The 20584-nt window shown below is 64.4% G+C and overlaps 1 protein-coding gene across 1 annotated transcript; it reads right to left on the reverse strand.

Annotated features, from left to right (window-relative positions):
- Positions 1-1667: 1667 nt before the first annotated feature.
- On the reverse strand, positions 1668-19141 carry LOC140001070 (cohesin subunit SA-3-like). The gene is made up of 25 exons (XM_072032209.1): positions 18820-19141; positions 18190-18261; positions 17995-18088; positions 17823-17921; positions 17137-17233; positions 16981-17057; positions 15654-15858; positions 15422-15573; positions 15276-15349; positions 14434-14557; positions 12319-12417; positions 12148-12227; positions 11113-11220; positions 10176-10278; positions 9798-9909; positions 8608-8705; positions 8200-8289; positions 7994-8083; positions 7160-7348; positions 6505-6575; positions 6035-6122; positions 5854-5934; positions 5131-5223; positions 4669-5047; positions 1668-1732 (listed from the first exon to the last, which is right to left on the reverse strand). Exons 1-25 carry the CDS (start codon positions 18846-18848, stop codon positions 1668-1670), a joined length of 2769 nt encoding a protein of 922 aa, XP_071888310.1. The 5' UTR covers positions 18849-19141.
- Between the last annotated feature and the right edge of the window lie 1443 nt (positions 19142-20584).

Genomic DNA, 20584 nt, shown 5'->3' on the forward strand with positions numbered 1-20584 from the left:
AATGGCCTGTTAAAGACTACCTTGAAAGCAATGGGCGCTGGGACGTTCAAAAACTGGGATACGCATTTGGCAAAGGCCACCTGGTTAGTCAATACTAGGGGATCTGCCAACCGAGCGGGACCTGCCCAATCCAACCTGTTACGTACTGTAGATGGGGATAAAGTTCCTGTAGCGCATGTAAGAAATACGCTGGGTAAAACAGTCTGGGCTACTCCTGCCTCAGGAAAAGGCAAACCTCTTCGTGGAATTGTTTTCGCTCAGGGACCTGGATACACTTGGTGGGTGATGCAAAAGAACGGAGAGGTGCGGTGTGTACCTCAAGGAGATTTAATACTGGGTGAGAATAGCCCATGAACTGAATTGCACCACGTTAATTATTATATAATACTGTATGTTATCACTACCATGACTACTACAGGTGACTAATTAGAATGTATGGAAAAGAGTGTAACCTGAGCATGACAGAAATGGTATGGAATAAGGGGTGAGAGGTGTCCTGGTTTCAGTTAGAACAGAATTAATTTTCTTCCTAGGAGCTGGTGGAATGCTGTGTTTTGGCTTAGGATGAGAAGAGTGCTGAGAACACCCCAATGCTTTAATTGTTGCAGAGCAGTGCTTACACCAAGCCAAGGACATCTCAGCCTTTTGCTCTGTCCTGCCAACGGGCAGGCTGGGGGTGCAGTAAGAGCTGGGAGGGGACAGAGCCAGGACAGGGGACCCAAACTAGCCAAAGGGGTATTCCATCCCATCTGGGGTCATGCTAAACAATAGATAGGGGTGGCTAGCCGGGGGGAGGGGGCCGGACTGCTCGGGGTGAGGCTGGGCATCGGTCAGCGAGTGGTGAGCAATTGCATTGTGCATCACTTGTTTGTACGTATGATTATTACTTTCCTATTATCACCATTGTATTATTCTTATTGTTATTGTTATTTTTGTTGTTATTATTTTCCTGTCTTATTAAACTGTCTTTATCTCAACTCACGGGCTTCACTTTGCATTTCTCTCCCCCGTCCCAGAGAGGGAGGGGGGAGGCTGAGCGAACGGCTGCGTGGTGTTTAGCTGCCGGCCGGGTTAAACCACGACAGGGTGGGGACATCAGGGTGGGGACATGGGGACAAGGACATCAGGACAAGGGCATCGGGATGACATCAGGATGGGGACACTGGGATGGGGACATGGGAACATTGGGATGGGGACATCGGGATGACATTGGGTTGGGGACACTGGGACAAGGACATAGGGACAAGGACATTGGGGTGGGGACATCAGGGTGGGGACATTGGGTCAAGGACACTGGGGTCACATGGGGATGGGGACACTGGGATGGGGACATCGGGACAAGGACATCAGGGTGGGGACATTGTGGGGGGGACATCGGGATGGGGACAACCCCAATGGGGACATCGAGGACAGGGACATTGGGGAGGGGGGGGGCACAAGGATGGGGGGGACACCGGGACAAGGATGGGGGGGGACAAGGACAAAGAGGGGGGCACACGGGGATGGGGTGGGGACATCGGCGGGGGACCCACTGTGACCAGACCCCCCCGTCCCCCTCCCCCCCAAAACTAAACTTTTTTGAGGCTGCGTTGCCAATCCCGCTCTTTATTGAACCAAACGGGGTGGGGGGGTGGGGGGTGGGGGGCGGCACCCCCAACATTTTGGGCTCAGAACAGCAAAAAACAGGCAAAACCAGAAACGACGCCTTCCGGCTGCGGCTCCACGCTCAGTCCTGGGGGAGAGAACCCCCCCCAAAAAATGACAGAGGGGGAAATTTGGGGGGGGGTCCCCCAATTTTTGGGGAGGGTCTCCAAATTTTTAGGGGGGTCCCAAAGTTTTTTTGGGGGGTCCCCAAATTTGGGGGGGGGGGGCTGTAAAAGGGGGGAGGGTGAAAACAGGGGCAGGATTTGGGGGGGTTGTTTTTTTGGGGCGGGGGCAGATTTTTTGGGGGGTCCTCAAATTTTGTGGGGGGGGTCCAAATTTTTTTAGGGGGGGTCCTCAAATTTGAGGGGGGGGAGCTGGGGGAGGGGGAGGGTGAAATTGGGGGCAGGATTTAGGGGGAGGTGGAAATTGGGGGGGTGCATTTTGAGGTGGGGGGGGCAATTTTTTGGGGGTGCACTTTGGGAGGGGGGAGAGTGAAAATGGGGGGGCAAATTTGGGGGGGAGCAAAATTGGGGGGGGATTGGGGTAAAATTGGAGGGGGTATTTGGGGGGGGAGGGTGGAAATGGAGGCAATTTTAAGGTGGGGGGGCTCAAATTTGGGGAGGGGGGAGTAGGGGGGGTAAACAAAAAAAAAAGGGGGGGGCGTTGGGGGGAAATTTTGGGGGGGGCAACATTTCGGGCCCCCCCCCTCACCTCGATTCCCAGGATGGTGGAGTCAAAGAGGTCCAGGACCTGGGGGGGGGGGGGAAGCACCCAGGACCCCCCCCTTGGTGTCCCTCCCAGTATGCCCAATAATCCCCCCCAGTCTCCCCAAGTACGCCGAGTGCCCCCCCAATCCCATACCAGTACCCCCCAGTGCCCCCCCAGCATTCCCAGTGTCCAATCCCACTACCCCCAGTGCCCCCACCAGTGCCCCCCAGTATACCCAGTGCCCCCCCAGTCTCACCCTAGTGCCTCCCAGTCCCCCCCAGTCCCCCTCCAGTGCCCCCCAGTATGCCCAGTGCCCCCCCTATCCCATCCCAGTGCCCTCCCAGTACCTCCCAGTTCCCCCCATTGCCCCCCCCCAGCCTATTTTGAGGGTGCCCCCCCCCCCCCCCAAATTCACCTGCTGGGGCCGGGAACGCAGAGCTTCCAGGGGGGACGGGGGGACGGGGGGGCCCGCAGCACCGTGGAGGTGACCGCTGGGCTGAGGGGGGGGCTGGGGCCCTGCCAGGTCTCTGGGGGGGGGGGGCGATGTGAGACCCCCCCACACACAGGGTTTGTCCCCAAGGACCCCCCCCAATTTGTCACCTCCCTCCTTTGGGGGGGGGGGGCAGGGACAAGGGGGGGACAGGGACAAGGGGGGTCACAGGGACAAGGGAGGGGGGAAGATTGGGGGGGGGGGCACATTGGGGGGGGGTCCCGGGGGGGCGCTGCCCCCCCCTCACCTTCCGTGCGCCTCCTCTTTTGGGGGGCTCGGGGGGGCTGCAGGGAGCGGTGGTAGGCGGCCAGGGGGGGCCACGGGGACCGCTCCGGGGGGGTCATCCCCAGCTGCTGGCAGCTCTGCTGCAGGTGGGTCAGCCTGGGGGGGGGGGGGCAAAAATTAGGGGGACCCAAAATCCCCCCCCCCAGGGACCCCAAATCCCCCCAGGAAACTCAAATTCCCCCCCCAGGGCCCCCAAATTTTCCTCCAAGAACCCCAAATCCCCCCTGTACCCCAAATCCCTCCCCAGGACCCCAAATCCCCCCCCAAGGACCCCAACCCCCCCCCCCGGACCCCAAATCTCCCCAAAATCCCCCCCCCAAGGACCCCAAATCCACCCCTGGGACCCCAAATCCCCCTCCTGGAACCCATATCCCCCCAAGGACCCCAAATCCCACCCAGGGACCCCCAAATGACCCCCCCCCAGGACCCCAAATATCCCTGAGGACCCCGAATACCCCCCCCCGCACCCCAAATCCCCCCCCAGGACCTCAAATCCCCCCCCAGGACCCCCCCACTCACAGCAGGGCTCGGTCGGGGGGCAGAAGGCAGGGGGAGAACTCGCTGAGCACCTCCAGGAAGGGCAGGTACAGGGGGCCCCCCCCGGATCCCCCCCCGGACCCCCCTCCGGCCCCTCTTGTAGGGCAAAGGCGATGCCGTCCCTGGGGCGGGGGGCACAGAGCAGGGGGGGGTCAGGCCCGGGACCCCAAATCCCCCCAGGGCCCCCAAACCTCCCAGGACTCCCCCAAATCCCTCCAGACCCCCCGAATTCCTCAGTCCCCCCCCCAAATCCCTCAGCCCCCAAGACCCCCCCAATACCCGAGCCCCCCAAATACCTCAGACCCCCCCCAAACTCCCCCAACCCCCTTCCCACACACCCAGACCCCCCCAAAAAAACCCAAGCCCCCCAAATACTCCTGAACCCCCCCAAATACCCCTGACCCCCCAAAAAAAGCCTGAGCCCCCCCCCCCAAATGGCCCCAACCCCCCCAAAATGCCTCCAGCCCCCTTCCCACCACCCCTAAACCCCTTCCCAAGACCCCCACGCAGACCCCCCCAAAAAAACTCAGCCCCCCCCCAAATGCCCCTGGGCCCCCCAAAACCCCACAGCCCCCTCCCATCACCCCAAAACCCCCTCCCATCACCCCAACCCCCTCATATCCCCCAAAACCCCCTCCCCACACCCCAGGACCCCCCCCAAATATCCGTGCCCCCCCCGGTGCCCCCCCCGTTACCGGTGCAGGCGCAGCAGCACTTGGCGGTTGGGTTGGGGACGGGGGCCGAAGAAAGAGGGAGAGGCGGCGCCCCAAATCCCGCAGCCCCCAAAAGCGGGGACCCCCCGCACCCCGGGGCCGTGCTCCATCAGCAGCTCTGTCATCACCTGGGGGGGGGCACGGTCAGAAAGACCCTGAGGCCACAGGGACTGCTCAGAGATGTCCTGGGGCCACTTTGGGGCCAACTTGGGCCACCTGGGGACCACCAGGGCCACCTGGGGACCACCTTGGGGGACACAAGAGGACACCCTGGGGACATGAGTGGGACACCTTGGGGACACGAGGGGACATCTCCGAGCCACCAGAGCCACGCCAAAGACATCTTGAGGCCACCAGGGCCTGCTCGGAGATGTCCTGGGGCCACCCTAGGGCCATCGGGGCCACCTGGACCGCTTTGGGGCCACCTCACGAGCACAGGGGCCACCTGGTGCTCACCGGGGCCACCTTGGGGACGGGTTGGGGACGCGTTGGGGACCTCACCGTCACCGTCCCTGTCCCCAGGGCTGAAGACGTGGTCGAGGAGCACGGCGGCCAGCTGGGAGCGCAGCTCCACGTCGGGCACCAGCCGCAGTGGGGCCAGCGCCGCCCCGGCCCCGCGTGTCCCCGAGGGGCCCAGCACCAGCAGGAGGTCACTCAGCACCACGAAGGCCTTGGGGACAACGGGGACAACGGGGACAAGGTCGGCACGGGGCCACCGAGGTGCCACCTCGCCCTCTGTCCCCTCGCTGTCACCTGCTCCCGGACGCCGGCGTCGCCGTTGGAGAGGCAGCTCTGGCACAGGGCGCAGAAGGAGGTGGTTTTGTCCTTCAGGCTCAGCAGCTGCTCCTGGGGACAGCCGGGTGGCATTTGGGGACAGCCGGCTGGCACCTGGGGATGTCCCCCAAGCCGGGGCCACGTCCTCGCAAAGAGGGGTTGTCCCCCTGTTGTCCCCTCCCCGTTGTCCCCTTGTTGTCCGTCCCCACCCCAGGGTGGTGGCGCTGCGTCCCTGTCCCCATGTCCCTGTGTCCTATTTCTGTCCCCATGTCCCTGTCCCTGTCCCCATGTCCTATCCCTGTCCCCATGTTCATGTCCCTGTCCCTGTGTCCTATTCCTGTCCCCATGTCCTGTCCCCATGTCCCCATCCACGTCCCCATGTCCTATTCCTGTCCTGTGTCCTATTCTTGTCCCAATGTCCCCATCCATGTCCCATGTCCCTGTTCCTGTCCCCCTGTCCTGTCCCCGTGTCCTATCCCTGTCCCCATATCCTGTCCCTGTCCCCTGCCCCATGTCCCTCTGTCCCCATGTCCCCAGCCCCGCCCAGTGTCCCCACATCCCCGTCCCCACACCCCTGCCCCCTTCCCAACGTCCCCAAACCCCCAAGTCCCTGTCCCCACAGCGTCCCCATGTCCCCATCCCCTTCCCCAGTTTCCCCAGTTGTCCCAGTGTCCCCAGTTGTCCCCATGTCCCCAAGCTCACCTGGGGGACGTCGGTGTTGGCCAGCCGCGACAGCTCCCAGAGGATGTGGAAGTGGGCGCAGGTGATGGCGGGGACAAGGAGCTGTGGGGACACAGGGTGGCCTCGTGTCCCCTCCCTGGAGTTGTCCCCAATGTCCCCAGTGTCCCCAGTGTCCCCCAGTGTCCCCAGTGTCCCCAGGTACCTGCGGGGGCACCTCGCCCGTGTCGGCCGCGCGCCACAGGAGGAGGGTGCAGGGCTCGAAGAGCTGCCAGGGCGTCAGGTCGTGGGCGCTGCGGGGACAGGGACAGAGACAGGGGACATGGGGACAGGGGACAGGGGACATGGAAACATGGGGATATGGGGACAGGGGACAGGGGACATGGGGATATGGGGACATGGAGGTGGGACATGGGGACAGGGAGATGGGGACACCGGGAAGGGGACAGGGACATTGGGAAGGGGACATCAGGGAATACTAGGGACACGGGAATAGGGGGAAAGGGGACAGGGACATGGGGCCAGTGCCCCAGGGGATAGGGGGGACGCTTGGGGACAGGGGGGGACACATTGGGGGACACTTTGCGGACACTTTGGGGACACGTTGGGGACGGGGGGGACACATTGGGGACACTTTGGGGACACTTTGGGACACGTTGGGGACACGGGGCACACTTGAAGAGGACGGAGAGGCGCTTTAGGGTGGCGGCGGCGCTGTACAGCTCCTCCTCGTCCAGGGACGGCAACTGCGGGGGGGGGACAGGGGGTTGGGGACAGCTGGGGACACCCCGGGGGGCTGGGGACACCCCAACACCCCCCCCCAAAGCTCTAAGCCCCCCAACCCACCCCAAATCCCCCCCAAATCCCCTCTAACGCCCCCAAATCCCCTATAACCCCTCCAAACCCATCCCAAACCCCCCCCAACCCCCCCCAAATCCCCTGACCCCCCCCGTACCCGCAGCAGCGGTGGCAGCGCTCCCCCAGCAGGTCCCCCATGCCCCTATCCCTGCCCCACTACCTCCACCCCACTACCCCAAAACCACCCCAAATCCCCCCAAAACCCCCTACAATCCCCCTAACTCCTCCAAATCCCCTATAACCCCCTGAATCCCCCCAAATCCCCCCAAATCCCCCCAAATCCCCTAACCCCCCCCAAGCCCCTCTCACCCCCCAAATCCCCCCATAATCCCCCTGAATCCCCCCCAAACCCCCTCTACCCACCCCAAATCCCCTCTAACCCCCCCCCAATCCCCTCTCACCCCCCCCATTCCCCTCTCACCCCCCCAAATCCCCCCAATTCCCCCCCAGATCCCCCCAATCCCCCCCGTACCCGCAGCAGGCGGTGGCAGCGCTCCCCCAGCAGGTCCCCCAGGCGGCTCCTCACCAGCTCCCCGCGCCCCCGCAGCGGCAGCCGGGGGTCGCAGAGGGCCCCCAGGGCTCGGGAGGCCGCCCCCAGCACCTCCGGCCCCGTGTGCTTCTGCACCAGCTCCTGCAGCTGCGCCAGCGCCTGCTCCAGGGGCTGCGGGGTATGGGGTGGGGGTCACGGCCACCCCAAAGGGCCAGGGGACCCTCTGGGGAACGGGGACCCCAAAGGGCCAGGGGACACGGGGACCCTATGGGGAATAGGGAACCCAAAGGGCAAGGGGACACAGTGACCCTATAAGGATTGGGGACATGGGGATCCCAAAGGGCAAGGGGACACGGGGACCCTATAAGGATTGGGGAAACGGGGAACCCAAAGGGCCAGGGGACATGCCGACCCTATAAGGATTGGGGACACAGGGACCCCAAAGGGTGAGGGGACACGGGGACCCTATGGGGAATGGGTGACCCTAAAATGATTGGGGACACGGTGACCCCAAAGGGCCAGGGGACCCCAAAGGGTGAGGGCACATGGTGACCTTATAGAACTGGGTGACCCTATAGGGTTGGGACCAGATGACCCTATAGGACTGGGTGACCCTACAGGATCGGGGCCAGGTTACCCTATAAGGACTGGGTGACCCTATAGGGACCAGATGACCCTACAGGACTGGATGACCCTACAGGATTGGGGCCAGGTGACCCTATAAGGACCGGGGGACCCTAAAGGACCAGCCGACCCTATAGGATTGGGGTCAGGTGACCCTATAGGGCCGGCTGACCCTATAGGGCCTGCGCTCACCCTCTCCAGCCGCGCGGTGCAGTAGACGCTGAGCTCGAAGCAGCTCAGCACCTCCAGCAGCGGCGTCATCTTCTCCTCGTCCGCCGAAAACTTTTTTTTTGGGGGGGTCACACAGGGTGAGGGGGGGTCACAGGGAGTGAGGGGGGGTCACCCGGGTGTCCCCCCACCCCAAAAATGTCCCCGAGGCCCCCCCGGGGTCCCCTCACCTTGGCCAGCAGCCGGGGCAGGATGGGGGCCAGGCAGAGGCTGAGCCGCGAGCGCTGCTCCGTCACCGCCCGCCTCCCCTTGGGGGGCGCCTGGGGGGGGGCACAGGTGACAATGACGACAATGACCCCCCCCCGGACAATGACACCCCCCCGGGACAATGACACCGCCCCGGGGACAATGACACCCCCTGGGGGTCAATGATACCCCCCCGGGGGTCACTGACACCCCATCAGGTGGCACTGACCCCCCCCAGGTGACAGCGACCCCCCAAAGGGGACACTGAGACCCCCCCTTGGGGACAATGAGCCCCCCCCAAGATAATATTGACCCCCCCTTGGTGACACTGAGACCCCCCCCAAGTGACAATGAGCCCCCCCAGGTGACAATAACCCCCCCTCGTACCTTGCGGGGGGTCCCCGTCCCACTGGGGGCCCCTCCCCCGCCGCCCGCTTGGCGCTGGCTGCCAGGATCTCCACCAGGGCCTTCTCCTGCTGGTCGCTGAGCGCTGGGGGGGGAACTGGGATGGACTGGGAGGGACTGGGACGGGACTGGGGGGGACTGGGAGGGACTGGGATGGACTGGGAGGGGGTTGGGGGGGGACTGGGGGGACTGGGAGGGGGTTGGGGAGGTTCCCAGTGCCCCCCAGCTCCCCCCAGTATCATCCCAGTGTCCCCTGGCGCCATCCCAGTGCCTCCCAGTGACCCCTGGTGCCCACCCAGTTATCCCCCGTTCCTCCCAGTCCCATCCCAGTACTCCCCAGTACCCCCCAGTGCCTCCCAGTTCCCTCCTAGCATCCTCCCCGTGCCTCCCAGTCTCTCCCAGTGCCCCCTGGCACCCTCCCAGTCCCATTCCAGTCCCTTCCAGTTATCCCCAGTGCCCCTCAGTCCCATCCCTGTTCCCCTCATTGTCTCCCAGTGCCATCCCAGTGCCTCCCAGTTCCCTCCCAGTGCCCCCTAGCACCCTCCCAGTGCCCCCCAGTGCCCCCCAGTGATCTCCAGTGCCACCCCAGTTCCCCACAGTGTCATCCCAGTGCCCCCCCAGTCCCGTCCCAGTGCCCCCTTGTTCCCACCAGCCCCCTCCCAGTGGCTCCCAGTGCCCCCAGTTGCCCATATTCCCCAGGGGCCTCCTCCAGCAGCAGTCCCCGCCCCAGCCGTGTCCATCCCAGTGCCCTCCCAGTACCTCCCAGTGCCCTCCCAGTTATCCCCAGTTTCTCCCAGTCCCATCCCAGTACTCCCCAGTGCCTCCCAGTTCCCTCCCAGTTCTTCCCAGTGCCCTCCCAGTGCCTCCCAGTTGCCCACCCTCCCCGGGGGCCTCCTCCAGCAGCAGCCTCCCCCAGCCGTGTCCATCCCAGTGCCCTCCCAGTGTCCCCCAGTCCCATCCCAGTCACCCCCAGTGCCCTCTGGTGCCCTCCCAGTTATCCCCAGTTCCTCCCAGTCCCATCCTAGTACTCCACAGTACCCCCCAGTCCCATCCCAGTCCCTCCCAGTGCCCCCTGGTGCCATCTTAGTGCCTCCCAGTCCTTCCCAGTGCCCCCTAGCGCCCTCCCAGTGCCTCCCAGTCCCCTCCCAGTGGCTCCCAGTGCCCCCCAGTTGCCCACCCTCCTCGGGGGCCTCCTCCAGCAGCAGCGCCCCGGCCGTGTCCCAGTCCCGCAGCTGGGTCCCGGCGCAGTCCCAGAGGCTGTCCACGAGGTACGCGGCGTGCTGGTGGAGCTGGGGACAGGGACAGCGCTGGCACCCGGGGTCCCTTGGGTGTCCCCTGGGGTCACCTGGGGTCACCCGGGGTCTCTTGGGTGTCCCCTGGGGTCACCCGGAGTCACCTGGGGTCCCTTGGGTGCCACTTTGTGTCCCATGGGTGTCCCCGGATGTCCCCTGGGTGTTACTGTAAGTCCCTTGGGTGTCCCCTGGGTGTCCCCAGCTGTCCCCAGGGTTTCCCTGGGTGTCCCTTGGGTGCCCCCAGGGTGTCCCCAGGGTGTCACCTCGCTCTCGATGAAGAAGGTCAGCAGCAGGCGGAAGAAGGTGCGGTTGTCCCCACTGCCGGGGGACGGCTCGGTGTCACCCTCGTGCCGCGGGGACAGCAGGCTGGGGACAAGGACAGGGAGTGGCATTGGGGAGGGGACAGCGGGGGGGGGACATCAGGGGGTGCAGGGTCCCGAGATGGGTTTTTGGGGGGAGAGGGAGTGGGGACAGGGGGACAGAAAGGGACACGGGATGGGGACAGGGGGGTCCCATGGGGACAGGGACAGGGTTGGGGACACAAAGGGACACGGGATGGGGACAGAGGGGTCCCAAGGGGAGAGGGCTGGGGACACAAAGGGACACAGGGGTCCCATGGGGACAGGGATGGGGACATAAAGGGACATGGGGTGGGGAAACGGGAGTCCTAGAGGGACTGCGGACAGGGCTGGGGACACAAAGGGACACAGGATGGGGACAGGGATGTCCCAAGGGCATGGGGACAGGGTTGGGGACAAAAGGGGACATAGGATGGGGACACAGAGGGAATGGGGACACACAGGGGATGGGGACAGGGGGGTCCCGTGGGGACGGGGACAGGGTTGGGGACACAAAGGGACATGGGGAGGGGACACACAGGGGTTGGGGACACAAAGGGACACATGGAATGGGGACAGGGGGGTCGTAAAGGAATTGGGACGGGGTTGGGGACAGTGAGGGACACGGGATGGGGACAGGGGGGTCCCGTGGGTGTGGGGACAGCGTTGGGGACACAAAGGGTCCGGAGGGGACAAGGCAGGACCGGGTGCCACCATCCCCACGAGGACATCCCCAGGTGCCACCAAGCCTCGCACCCGGTGGCAGCACCGACTGGAAACGATACCCGGGGGGTGACACCGAGAGGGGACAGGGGACAGGGGAGGTGACACAGGAGGGGACAAGGGGGTGGCCCGGCCTCACCTGCGGTAGAGGAAGAGGCCGGCGGCGGTGGCGAGGGGACGGCGGCTGCAGAAGACGGCCGGGTAGACGCGGTGACAATCGGCCTCCGTCAGCGCCTCGGCCACCGTGCTGGGGTGACAACGGGGACACCGCTGTCCCCCGGGTGTGTCCCCTGTCCCCGAGCCGTGTCCCAACCCCCCAGCCCCGTGTCCTGCCTGGCTTCGTCTCGCACGTTTTGTGTCCCCCTTTGTGCTCTCAGACCCTAACCGGTGTCCCCAGTGTCCCCATCCCCCGTGTCTCCAATGTCCCCAACGTCCCCAATGTCCCTCCCTGGCCCCATCTCCCCCATTTTGTGTCCCCTCGTCCCCTTTGTTCCCTCCAAGCCCATCCCATGTCCCCCTGTCCCCAATGTCCCCAACATCCCCAATGCCCCCCCATGTCCCCTTTGTCCCCAATGTCCCCCCCATGTCCCTCTTGTCCCCAATGTCCCCCCCATGTCCCTCTTGTCCCCCATGCCCCCCCATCCCCAATGTACCCCTTATCTCCCCATCCCCAATGTTCCCCTGTCCCAAATGTCCCCAATGACCCCAACATCCCCAATGTCCCCCTTGTCCCCCCCATATCCCCAATATCCCCATGTCCCCAATGTCCCCCATGTCCCCAGTGTCCCCCCCATATCCCCAATATCCCCATGTCCCCAACGCCCCTATGTCCCCATGTTCCCAGTGTCCCATGTCCCCAACGTCCCCATGTCCCCCTTGTCCCCCATGTCCCCCAATGTCCCCCATCCCCAATGTCCCCATTATCCCCAATGTCCCCCATGTCCCCAGTGTCCCCCCCTTGTCCCCAATGTCCCCCCCCATGTCCCCAACATCCCCAACATCCCCCTGCCCCCAATCCCCAATGCTCCCCATGTCCCCGATGTCCCCAAGGTCCCCCCCATGTCCCCAGTGTCCCCAACACCCCCGAGCCCCCCCCCCCCCCATATCCCCAGTGTCCCCAACATCCCTCATGTCCCCAATGTCCCCCCTGTGTCCCCAACGTCCCCAAACTCACTCCAGCATCACCGTCAGCAGCTTCACCACCTCCACGGCCACCACGGGGTCCTTGTCCTGCACCATGGACACCAAGCGGGCCTGGGGGGGGGGGACACACCCGTTGTCACCCCCTGGGGACCTCGGCAGGGAGGTGACAGCGTTGGGGACACGGGGGGGGGGACACACTCACCTTGAAGCGCCCGGTGAAGAGCTCCATGTGCGCAGCCGTGTCCCGGCGGGCGTACAGCCCCTGCAGCGCCCGCACGCAGCGCAGACGCACCTCCCCCTGCTGCGGGTCCCCAAGTGTCCCCAAGTGTCCCCAAGGGTCCCCTCCCGGCCACAAAGGTCCCCAAGGGTCTCCTCTCCTAACCCCAAGTGTCCCCTCCCAGACCCAGTGGTCCCCAAGTGTCTCCTCTCCTGACGCCAAGTGTCACCTCCTGGTCCCAAGTGTCCCCAAGGGTCCCCTCCCAGCCACAAAGGTCCCCAAGGGTCTCCTCTCCTAACCCCAAGGGTCCCCTCTCCCAGCCCCAGTGGTCCCCAAGTGTCCCCTCTCCCAGCCCCAAGTGTCCCCAAGTGTCTCCTCTCCTGACGCCAAGTGTCACCTCCTGGTCCCAAGTGTCCCCAAGGGTCCCCTCCCAGCCACAAAGGTCCCCAAGGGTCTCCTCTCCTAACCCCAAGTGTCCCCTCCCAGCCCCAAGGGTCCCCCATTCTGCTCCCAAAGGTCCCCAGCCATCTCCTCCTGGCCCCAAGTGTCCCTAAGTGTCCCCACGGATCCCCTCCCAATCCCAAAGGTCCCCAGATGTCCCCTCTCCCAGCCCCAAGTGTCCCCCATCCTGTCCCCAAAGGTCCCCAGCCATCCCTTCCTGGTCCCAGCAGTCCCCAAGTGCCTCCCATCCTGGCCCCAAGTGTCCCCAAGGGTCCCCTCCCGGCCACAAAGGTCCCCAGGTGTCTCCTCTCCTGACCCCAAGTGTCCCCAAGTGTCCCCAAGGGTCCCCTCCCGGCCACAAAGGTCCCCAAGGGTCTCCTCTCCTAACCCCGTGTCCCCTTCCAGCCCCAGGGGTCCCCAAGTGTCTCCTCTCCTGACACCAAGTGTCCCCTCCTGGTCCCAAGTGTCCCCAAGTGTCCCCAGAGGTCCCCTCCCAGCCCCAGTGGTCCCCAAGTTTCCCCCATCCTGCTCCCAAAGGTCCCCAGCCATCCTCTCCTGGCCCCAAGTGTCCCCAAAGGTCCCTTCCCAGCCCCAAATGTCCCCAAGGGTCTCCTCTCCTAACCCCAAGGGTCCCCTTCCAGCCCCAAAGGTCCCCAAGGGTCCCCTCTCCCAGCCCCAGTGGTCCCCAAGGGTCTCCTCTCCTGACACCAAGTGTCCCCAAGTGTCCCCAGGGGTCCCCTCCCAGCCCCAGTGGTCCCCAAGTTTCCTCCATCCTGCTCCCAAAGGTCCCCAGTCATCCTCTCCTGGCCTCAAGTGTCCCCAAAGGTCCCTTCCCAGCCCCAAATGTCCCCAAGTGTCTCCTCTCCTGACCCCAAGTGTCCCCAAGTGTCCCCAAGTGTCCCCAAGGGTCCCCTCCCGGCCACAAAGGTCCCCAAGTGTCCCCTCTCCCAGCCCCAGTGGTCCCCAAGGGTCTCCTCTCCCTACGCCAAGTGTCCCCTCCTGGTCCCAAGTGTCCCCAAGTGTCCCCTCCCATCCTCAGGTGTCCCTAAGGGTCCCCTCCTGGCCCCAAAGGTCCCCAGGTGTCCCTCCCAGGGAACCCCATGTCCCCGAGGTGTCCCTCAAGGCATCCCTATGCCCCCACAGTGTCCCCATGTCCCCAGGGTGTCCCTTTGTCTCCAGGGTGTCCCCACAGTGTCCCCATATCCCCAAGGTGTCCCTTTGTCTCCAGGGTGTCCCCACAGTGTCCCCATGCCCCCCAGCTGTCCCTGTGTCCCCAAGGTGTCCCTGTGACCCCAAGGTGTCCCCACAGTGTCCCCATGTCCCCAAGGTGTCCCCGAGGTGTCCCTGTGTCCCCAAGGTGTCCCCAGAGTGTCCCCATGTCCCCAAGGTGTCCCCTTGTCCCCAAGGTGTCCCCATGTCCCCAAGGTGTCACTGTGTCCCCAAGATACCCCCACGCTCTCACAGCTGTCCCTGTGTCCCCAAGGCATCCCCATGTCCCCACAGTGTCCCCATGTCCCCAGGGTGTCCCTTTGTCTCCAGGGTGTCCCCACAGTGTCCCCATATCCCCAAGGTGTCCCTTTGTCCCCGAGGTGTCCCCACAGTGTCCCCATGCCCCCCAGCTGTCCCTGTGTCCCCAAGGTGTCCCCAGGATGTCCCCACCTTGTCGTGCAGGGTCCAGCCGAGGTACTTGAGGTGGCCGTCGGTGAGGAAGGAGGCCGGGAAGCTGCACATCCACGTCCCCAGCTCCTCCATGCACAGCGCGCGCACGTCAGGCACCACGTCCCTGGGGGGGGGACAGCGCCTTGGGGACAGCGCCACGGGGACAGCGCCACGGGGACAGCACCTTGGGGACATCGCCACGGGTACACCACGGCCCCGACACGCTCGGAGTCCCCAGGGCCACCCCAGGGACCCCCGTGTCCTGGTGACAACGTCCTGGTCCCGGTCCCCAACCTCTCCTGGTGATGTTCTCCGAGGAGAACCCAACTTGGTTCCGTCCCAGTTCCAATCTGGTCCCAGGTCCCAACTGGTCCCAGTCCCCAACCCCTCCTGGTGATGTTCTCCAAGGAGAACCCAACTTGGTTCCGTCCCAGTTCCAAACTGGTCCCAGTTCCAAACTGGTCCCAGTTCCAAACCACAACTGGTGATGTTCTCCAAGGAGAACCCAACTTGGTTGCGTCCCAGTTCCAAACTGGTCCCAGTCCACAACTGGGCTCTCCCCACTGGCTCCAGTCCCTAACCACGCTGTTCCCAGTGCCACCCACTGCCACCCAGTGCCCCCAGCACCACCCCAGTGCTGCCCAGCACCATGCAGTGCCGCCCAGAGCCACCCCAGTGCCACCCAGTATCCTCCAGCATCACCCCAGTGCCCTCCAGCACCACCCCAGTGCCCCCTAGCACCATCCCAATGCCACCCAGTGCCCCCCAGCACCACCCCAATGCCACCCAGTGCCACCCAGTGGTACCCAGTTCCGCCCAGCACCACTCCAGCGCCCCCCCACCTGTATCGGTGCACGAAGACCCCCTTGAAGATGGCGTTCATCACGGCCTCCATCTCCTCCTGCTGCTCCTGGAGCTGGACGGCACCCACGGGCGTCACCGGGGCGCCCGTGCCCGTGTCCCCACCGCGTCCCCAAACGTCACCCACCTCCCGCAGCGTCTCCTGCAGCGCCTCCAGCTTGCCGGGGGCTCTCCGGGGGGGGCTTTTCCCCCTTTCGGCCTCGTAGAGCCTCCGGGTGTTGTCGCGGCGCTGGCTCAGCCCCAGCGCCACCTCCACCAGCGCCGTCATCAGCTTCATGGCTGGGGACAGCGGGACGGTGGCGGGGGGGCGTCGGGGACACCCGGCGGGTGACAAGTTGGGGGTGGGGGGTGTCACCTACCTGCCAAGGTGGCCGTGTGGCGGAAGGCGCGCACTTGGGAGTCGGCGAGGCTGGTGAGCAGCGCGGTGAGGTCGCCGAGGAGGAAGCCATCGTAGAGGACGGCGTGGTGGCTCCGCAGGGCCACCGCTGTCACCACGGCCCCAAAAGAGGCCCGAAAACGGCGCCACGGCCCCGTGGAGAGGGACAGGGGGTAGTCGGAGGAGTCCTGGGGGGGGACACGGGGGCAGAACAGGGACACGAAGGGATGAGGCGGCGGGGATGGACAGGGGGGAAATGGGGGCGGACAGGGAGAAAATGGGGGCGGAAAGGGAGAAAATGAGGGGGACGTAAAGGGGACAAAGTGGGGACACAAGGGGACAAAGGGGGACACAAGGGGGCAACACAGGGGGATGTAAAGAGACAAAATAGGGAGAACGTAAAGGGACAAAATAGGGACGCAAATGGACAACATGGGGACACAAGGGGACAAAACAGGGACACAAGGGGGCAAAGTGGGGACACAAGGGATGAGGCGGCGGGGATGGATGGGGGGAAATGGGGGCGGAAAGGGAGAAAATGGGGAAGCAAGGGGACAAAGCGGGGACACAAGGGGACAAAGTGGGGACACAAGGGGACAACACAGTGGGATGTAAAGAGACAAAATAGGGATGACATAAAGGGACAAAATAGGGACGCAAAGGGACAAAATGGGGATGCAAAGAGACAAAATGTGGGGACACAAAGGGACAAAACGGGGGGATTGGAAGGGACAAAATGGGGACACAAAGGGAAAAAATGGGGACATAAAGGGACAAAATGGGGGGACAAAGTGGGGACACAAAGGGAAAGAAAGGGTGGCAGAAAGGGGTGATGAAATTGGGAATGGAAAGGGACAAAATGTGGGGACGCAAAGGGACAAAGTGTTGGGGATGCAAAGGGACAAGATGGCAGCGTCAAAGCAGTGACAAGATGGCTGCCTCACAGAGGTGAGAAAATGGTAACAGCGCATAAAACTAAAGTATCAGGGACACAAGGGACAAAACGCTGCAGTCACGAAGGGGACAAAATGGAGGGGACGCAAAGGGAGGAAGTGGTGGGGACGCAAGGAGACAAGATGGCGGCGTCACAGCGGTAACAAGATGGCCACCTCATGAAGGTGACAAAAGGGTAGCAATGCACAAAAATAAAGCATCAGGGACACAAGGGACAAAATGCTGGGGTCACAAAGGGGACAAAATGGAGGGGGTGCAAAGGGACAAAGTGGCGGCGTCACACTGGTGACAAGATGGCCGCCTCACAGAGGAGACAAGATGGCGGCATCCCCACACCACCACACATCCCCCAGTACCTCGCTGAAGGTCTCGGTCAGCCACTGGATGATCTCGGTGTTCTGCTGCTCCCGCAGCATGGCCAGCGTCACCGTGCCTGCCGGGAGGGGACACGGCGGGTGACGGGGACGTCCCCCGGGGGGGTGACAGGGGGACGGGGAGCGGGGCGGCCGCACCTCGGCAGCCGCAGGAGCGGATGATGAAGTTGACGAGCTCCAGGAAGGCCGGCTCCCGGTCCCGCTTGTAGCCCTGCAGCCACTCGTCCACCGCCACCTGCGGGCACAGTGACACGTGGTGACACGTGGTGACATGTGGTGACACATGGTGGCACGTGGTGACATGTGGTGGCACGTGGTGGCCTGTGGTGACACGTGGTGGCACGTGGTGGCACACGGTGGCATGTGGTGGGACATGGCGTGTGGTGGCACGTGGTGGCATGTGGTGACGTGTGGTGGCAGGTGGAGGTATGTTGTGGCTCGTGGTGGCATGTAGTGGCTCGTGGTGACACGTGGTGACATGTGGTGGCACGTGGTGACACGTGGTGACATGTGGTGGAACATCGTGACACGTGGTGGCACGCGGTGGCATGTGGTGGGACATGGCGTGTGGTGGCACGTGGTGATGTGTGGTGGCATGCAGTGGCACAGAGTGGGATGTGGTGGCATGTAGTGACACCTGGTGGCACGTGGTGACATGTGGTGGCATGTGGTAGCCCCACATCAGGGCAAATGCCCCCCACCACGTCCCCTTCTCAGGGTGGACTCGTCCCCGTGTCCCTTCGGGAGCTGGCTTTGGCCCCGTGTCCCCATGTCCCCACGTGTCCCCTTTCCCCCCCCCGTGTCCCCCCCCGTCCCCGTGTCACCTCGATGGCCACCCTGCCGTCCATGACAGCCTGGTAGAGGACGTTCTCCTCCGAGCTGCTCCCGGCATCGCTGGGCTCCCTCCGGGGACGTTTTGGGACCTGCGGAGGTGACACGGGGGTGACAAGGGAGGGCACGGCTTTGGGGACGGGGGGGAACAAAGGGGACACGTACAGGGCGGGGGCCGGGCCCCCCCTGAGCCCCCCGCTTCTGCTGCAGGGTGACCTCGAAGTCGCTGCTGGAGTCGTTGTCACTGCTGCTGGTGTCCCTGTGGAAACAGTGGGGACAGCGAGGGGGGGGGGCTGTTGTCACCTTCCCCCCCCCAAACTCTCTCCCCCCCCCCCAAAAAAAAAAAAAAAAACAACTCACGTGCTGGGGGGGGAGCTGAGGGGGGGGTCCTGGGGACGAGCCGGGCGCCACTGGGACATGGTGACAGCAGGGCTGGGGGGGGGGGGACGGGTTGGGGGGGGGCACAGGGAGGGGGGCGCCCCCCCAGGTCCCACAGAATGGAGACGTGGGGGGGGGGCGAACACCCCCCAGGGGTTGGGGGGGGAGTTCCGAGACCCCCCCAAAAAAACCTGGGGTTACGTGGGGGGGTCCCCAAAGCCCCTCAAGGTCACTTGGGGGGGGTCCTAAGGCCACAATCCCCCCCCGGAGCCATTTCGGGGGGGGGGGTCCCATGGCTCTCAACCACCCCATGGGGTCACACTGGGGGGGTCCCAACACCCCAACCCCCCCAAAGACATGTGGGGGGGGGGTCCCAAAGCCCTACAAACCCCCCCAGAGTCACGTGGGGGGGTCCTAAAGCCCCCCCGGGGCCATTTAGGGGGGGTCCCCAGGCCCCTCAAGGCCCTCAAGGCCCCTCAAGGCCCTTCAAAACCTTCCTGGGGTCACACTTGGGGGGGTCCCAAGGACCCAACCCCCCCCCCCGGGGTCACGTGAAGGGGGCTCTCCCCCCCCCCGCTGCGCCCCCCCCCCCCCGCCTGCCTCACTTCGCACCTCCTCACTGCTCTCCCCCGCCCGCACATGCGCCCGGCCCACAGCGAGCATGCACATGGAAGGGGGCGGGGCCTCGGGAGGGGGGGCGGGGCCTCGGGAGGGGGGGGCGGGGCCTGAGGGGCCGAGAGGAGGGCCCCTGTGGCCTGGGGTCCCTATGGGGCCCTATAGGGGAGGCCCTGTGGCCCCTAGAAGCGGGTCCCTATGGGGCCCTATGGCCTGGGGTGCTTATGGGGTCCTGTAGCTGGGTCCTTGTGGCCCCCTATGGCTTGGGGTCCCTATAGGACCCTATAGGTGGGCCCCTATAGCCTGGGGTCCCTATGGGGCCCTATAGCCGGGTCCCTATAGCGCCCTATAACCAGGTCACTATGGTACCCCATGGCCTGGGGTCCCTATGGAGCCCTATAGCCAGTTCCCTATAACGCTCTGTAACCAAGTCCCTATAGCAGCACCCTGTGGTCTGCGGTCCCTATAGGATCCTATAGGTGGGCCCCTATAGCCCCCTATTGGCCCAGGTTCCCTGTAGGGCTCTATAGGGCCCTATGGCCTGGGGTTCCTATAGGACCCTATAGGCGTCTTCCTATGGCCCTCTATGTCCCAGGGTCCCTATAGGACCCTATAGGTCCCTATAGGTCCCTAAAGCCCTATAGGTCCCTATGGCCCTCTATGGCTCTATAGGTCCCTATAGGGCTCTATAGGGCCCCATGGCGTGGGTCCCTATAGGGCCCTATAGCTGGGTCCCTATGGCCCCTATGGCCTGGGGTCCCTATAGCCCCCTATGGCCCAGGGGCGGTGCTCCCAGTGCCCCTCCAAAGCCTTCCCAGTGCTCCCAGTGCCCCTCCAGTCTCCCCCAGTGCCTCCCAGTGCCCCTCCAAAGCTTTCCCAATACTCCCAGTTCCCCCCAGTCTCTCCCAGTTCCCTCCCAGTCTCTCCCAGTTCCCCCAGTCTCTCCCAGAGTCCTGCAGCACCTTCCAGTGCTCTCCCAGTGCTTCCCGGTCTCTCCCAGCACCTCCCAGTGTCCCTCCAGCACCTCCCAGTGTCCCCCTATATCTCCCAGTGCCCCCCCAGCCTCTCCCAGTGACCCCCCGCGCCCTCCCAGCTCCCCCCAGCGCCCCCCAGTCTCTCCCACTGCCCCCCCGCCCCTCCCAGCCCCTCCCACTGCCCCCCCCCGACTGTCCCAGTCCCCCCCAGTCTCTCCCAGTGCCCCCCCAGTCTCTCCCAGTGCCCCCCCCGCGCCCCACCCGGACACCCCCAGTGCTGGCTGCGGCACCTGACACACAGCGACTCCTACGTCCTGCGGCTCTGAGGGGGGGACGGGGACAGGGGGACAATGGGGACAGCAGGATGGGGGCATGGGGACACGGGGACAATGGGATGGGGACATGGGGACAAGGACATCAGGACAAGGACACTGCTATGGGGACACGGGGACAAGGACATTGGGGTGGGCACATTGGGATGGGGACAGTGGGACAAGGACATTGGTAATGGGGACACTGGGATGGGGACATTGGGACAAGGACATCAGGACAAGGACATTGGGGTGGGGATACGGGGATATGGGGACAGGGGGACAATGGGACGGGGACAGCGGGATGGGAATATTGGGGACAAGGAGATCAGGACAAGGACAATGGGATGGGGACATCGGGATGGGGACACAGGGACAAGGACACTGGGATGGGGACAGCAGGATGGGGACATGGGGACAGGGACATCAGGACAAGGACATTGGGATGGGGACACTGGGATGGGGACACTGGGGTGG

Source organism: Anas platyrhynchos, chromosome 37 (assembly GCF_047663525.1).
Source record: "Anas platyrhynchos isolate ZD024472 breed Pekin duck chromosome 37, IASCAAS_PekinDuck_T2T, whole genome shotgun sequence".
Taxonomy (NCBI): Eukaryota; Metazoa; Chordata; class Aves; order Anseriformes; family Anatidae; genus Anas; species Anas platyrhynchos.

What these genes read in the sequence shown, in the direction of transcription:
- LOC140001070 (XM_072032209.1), bottom strand. Translation starts at nt 18,848, where the DNA reads ATGTGCGGGCGGGGGAGAGCAGTGAGGAG. An exon ending in TGACCGAGACCTTCAGCGAG is followed by an intron (nt 15,859 to 16,980) that starts GTACTGGGGGAT and finishes GTCCCCCCCCAG; the next exon opens with GACTCCTCCGACTACCCCCT. An exon ending in GCTGGACCCTGCACGACAAG is followed by an intron (nt 12,418 to 14,433) that starts GTGGGGACATCC and finishes GGGGACCCGCAG; the next exon opens with CAGGGGGAGGTGCGTCTGCG.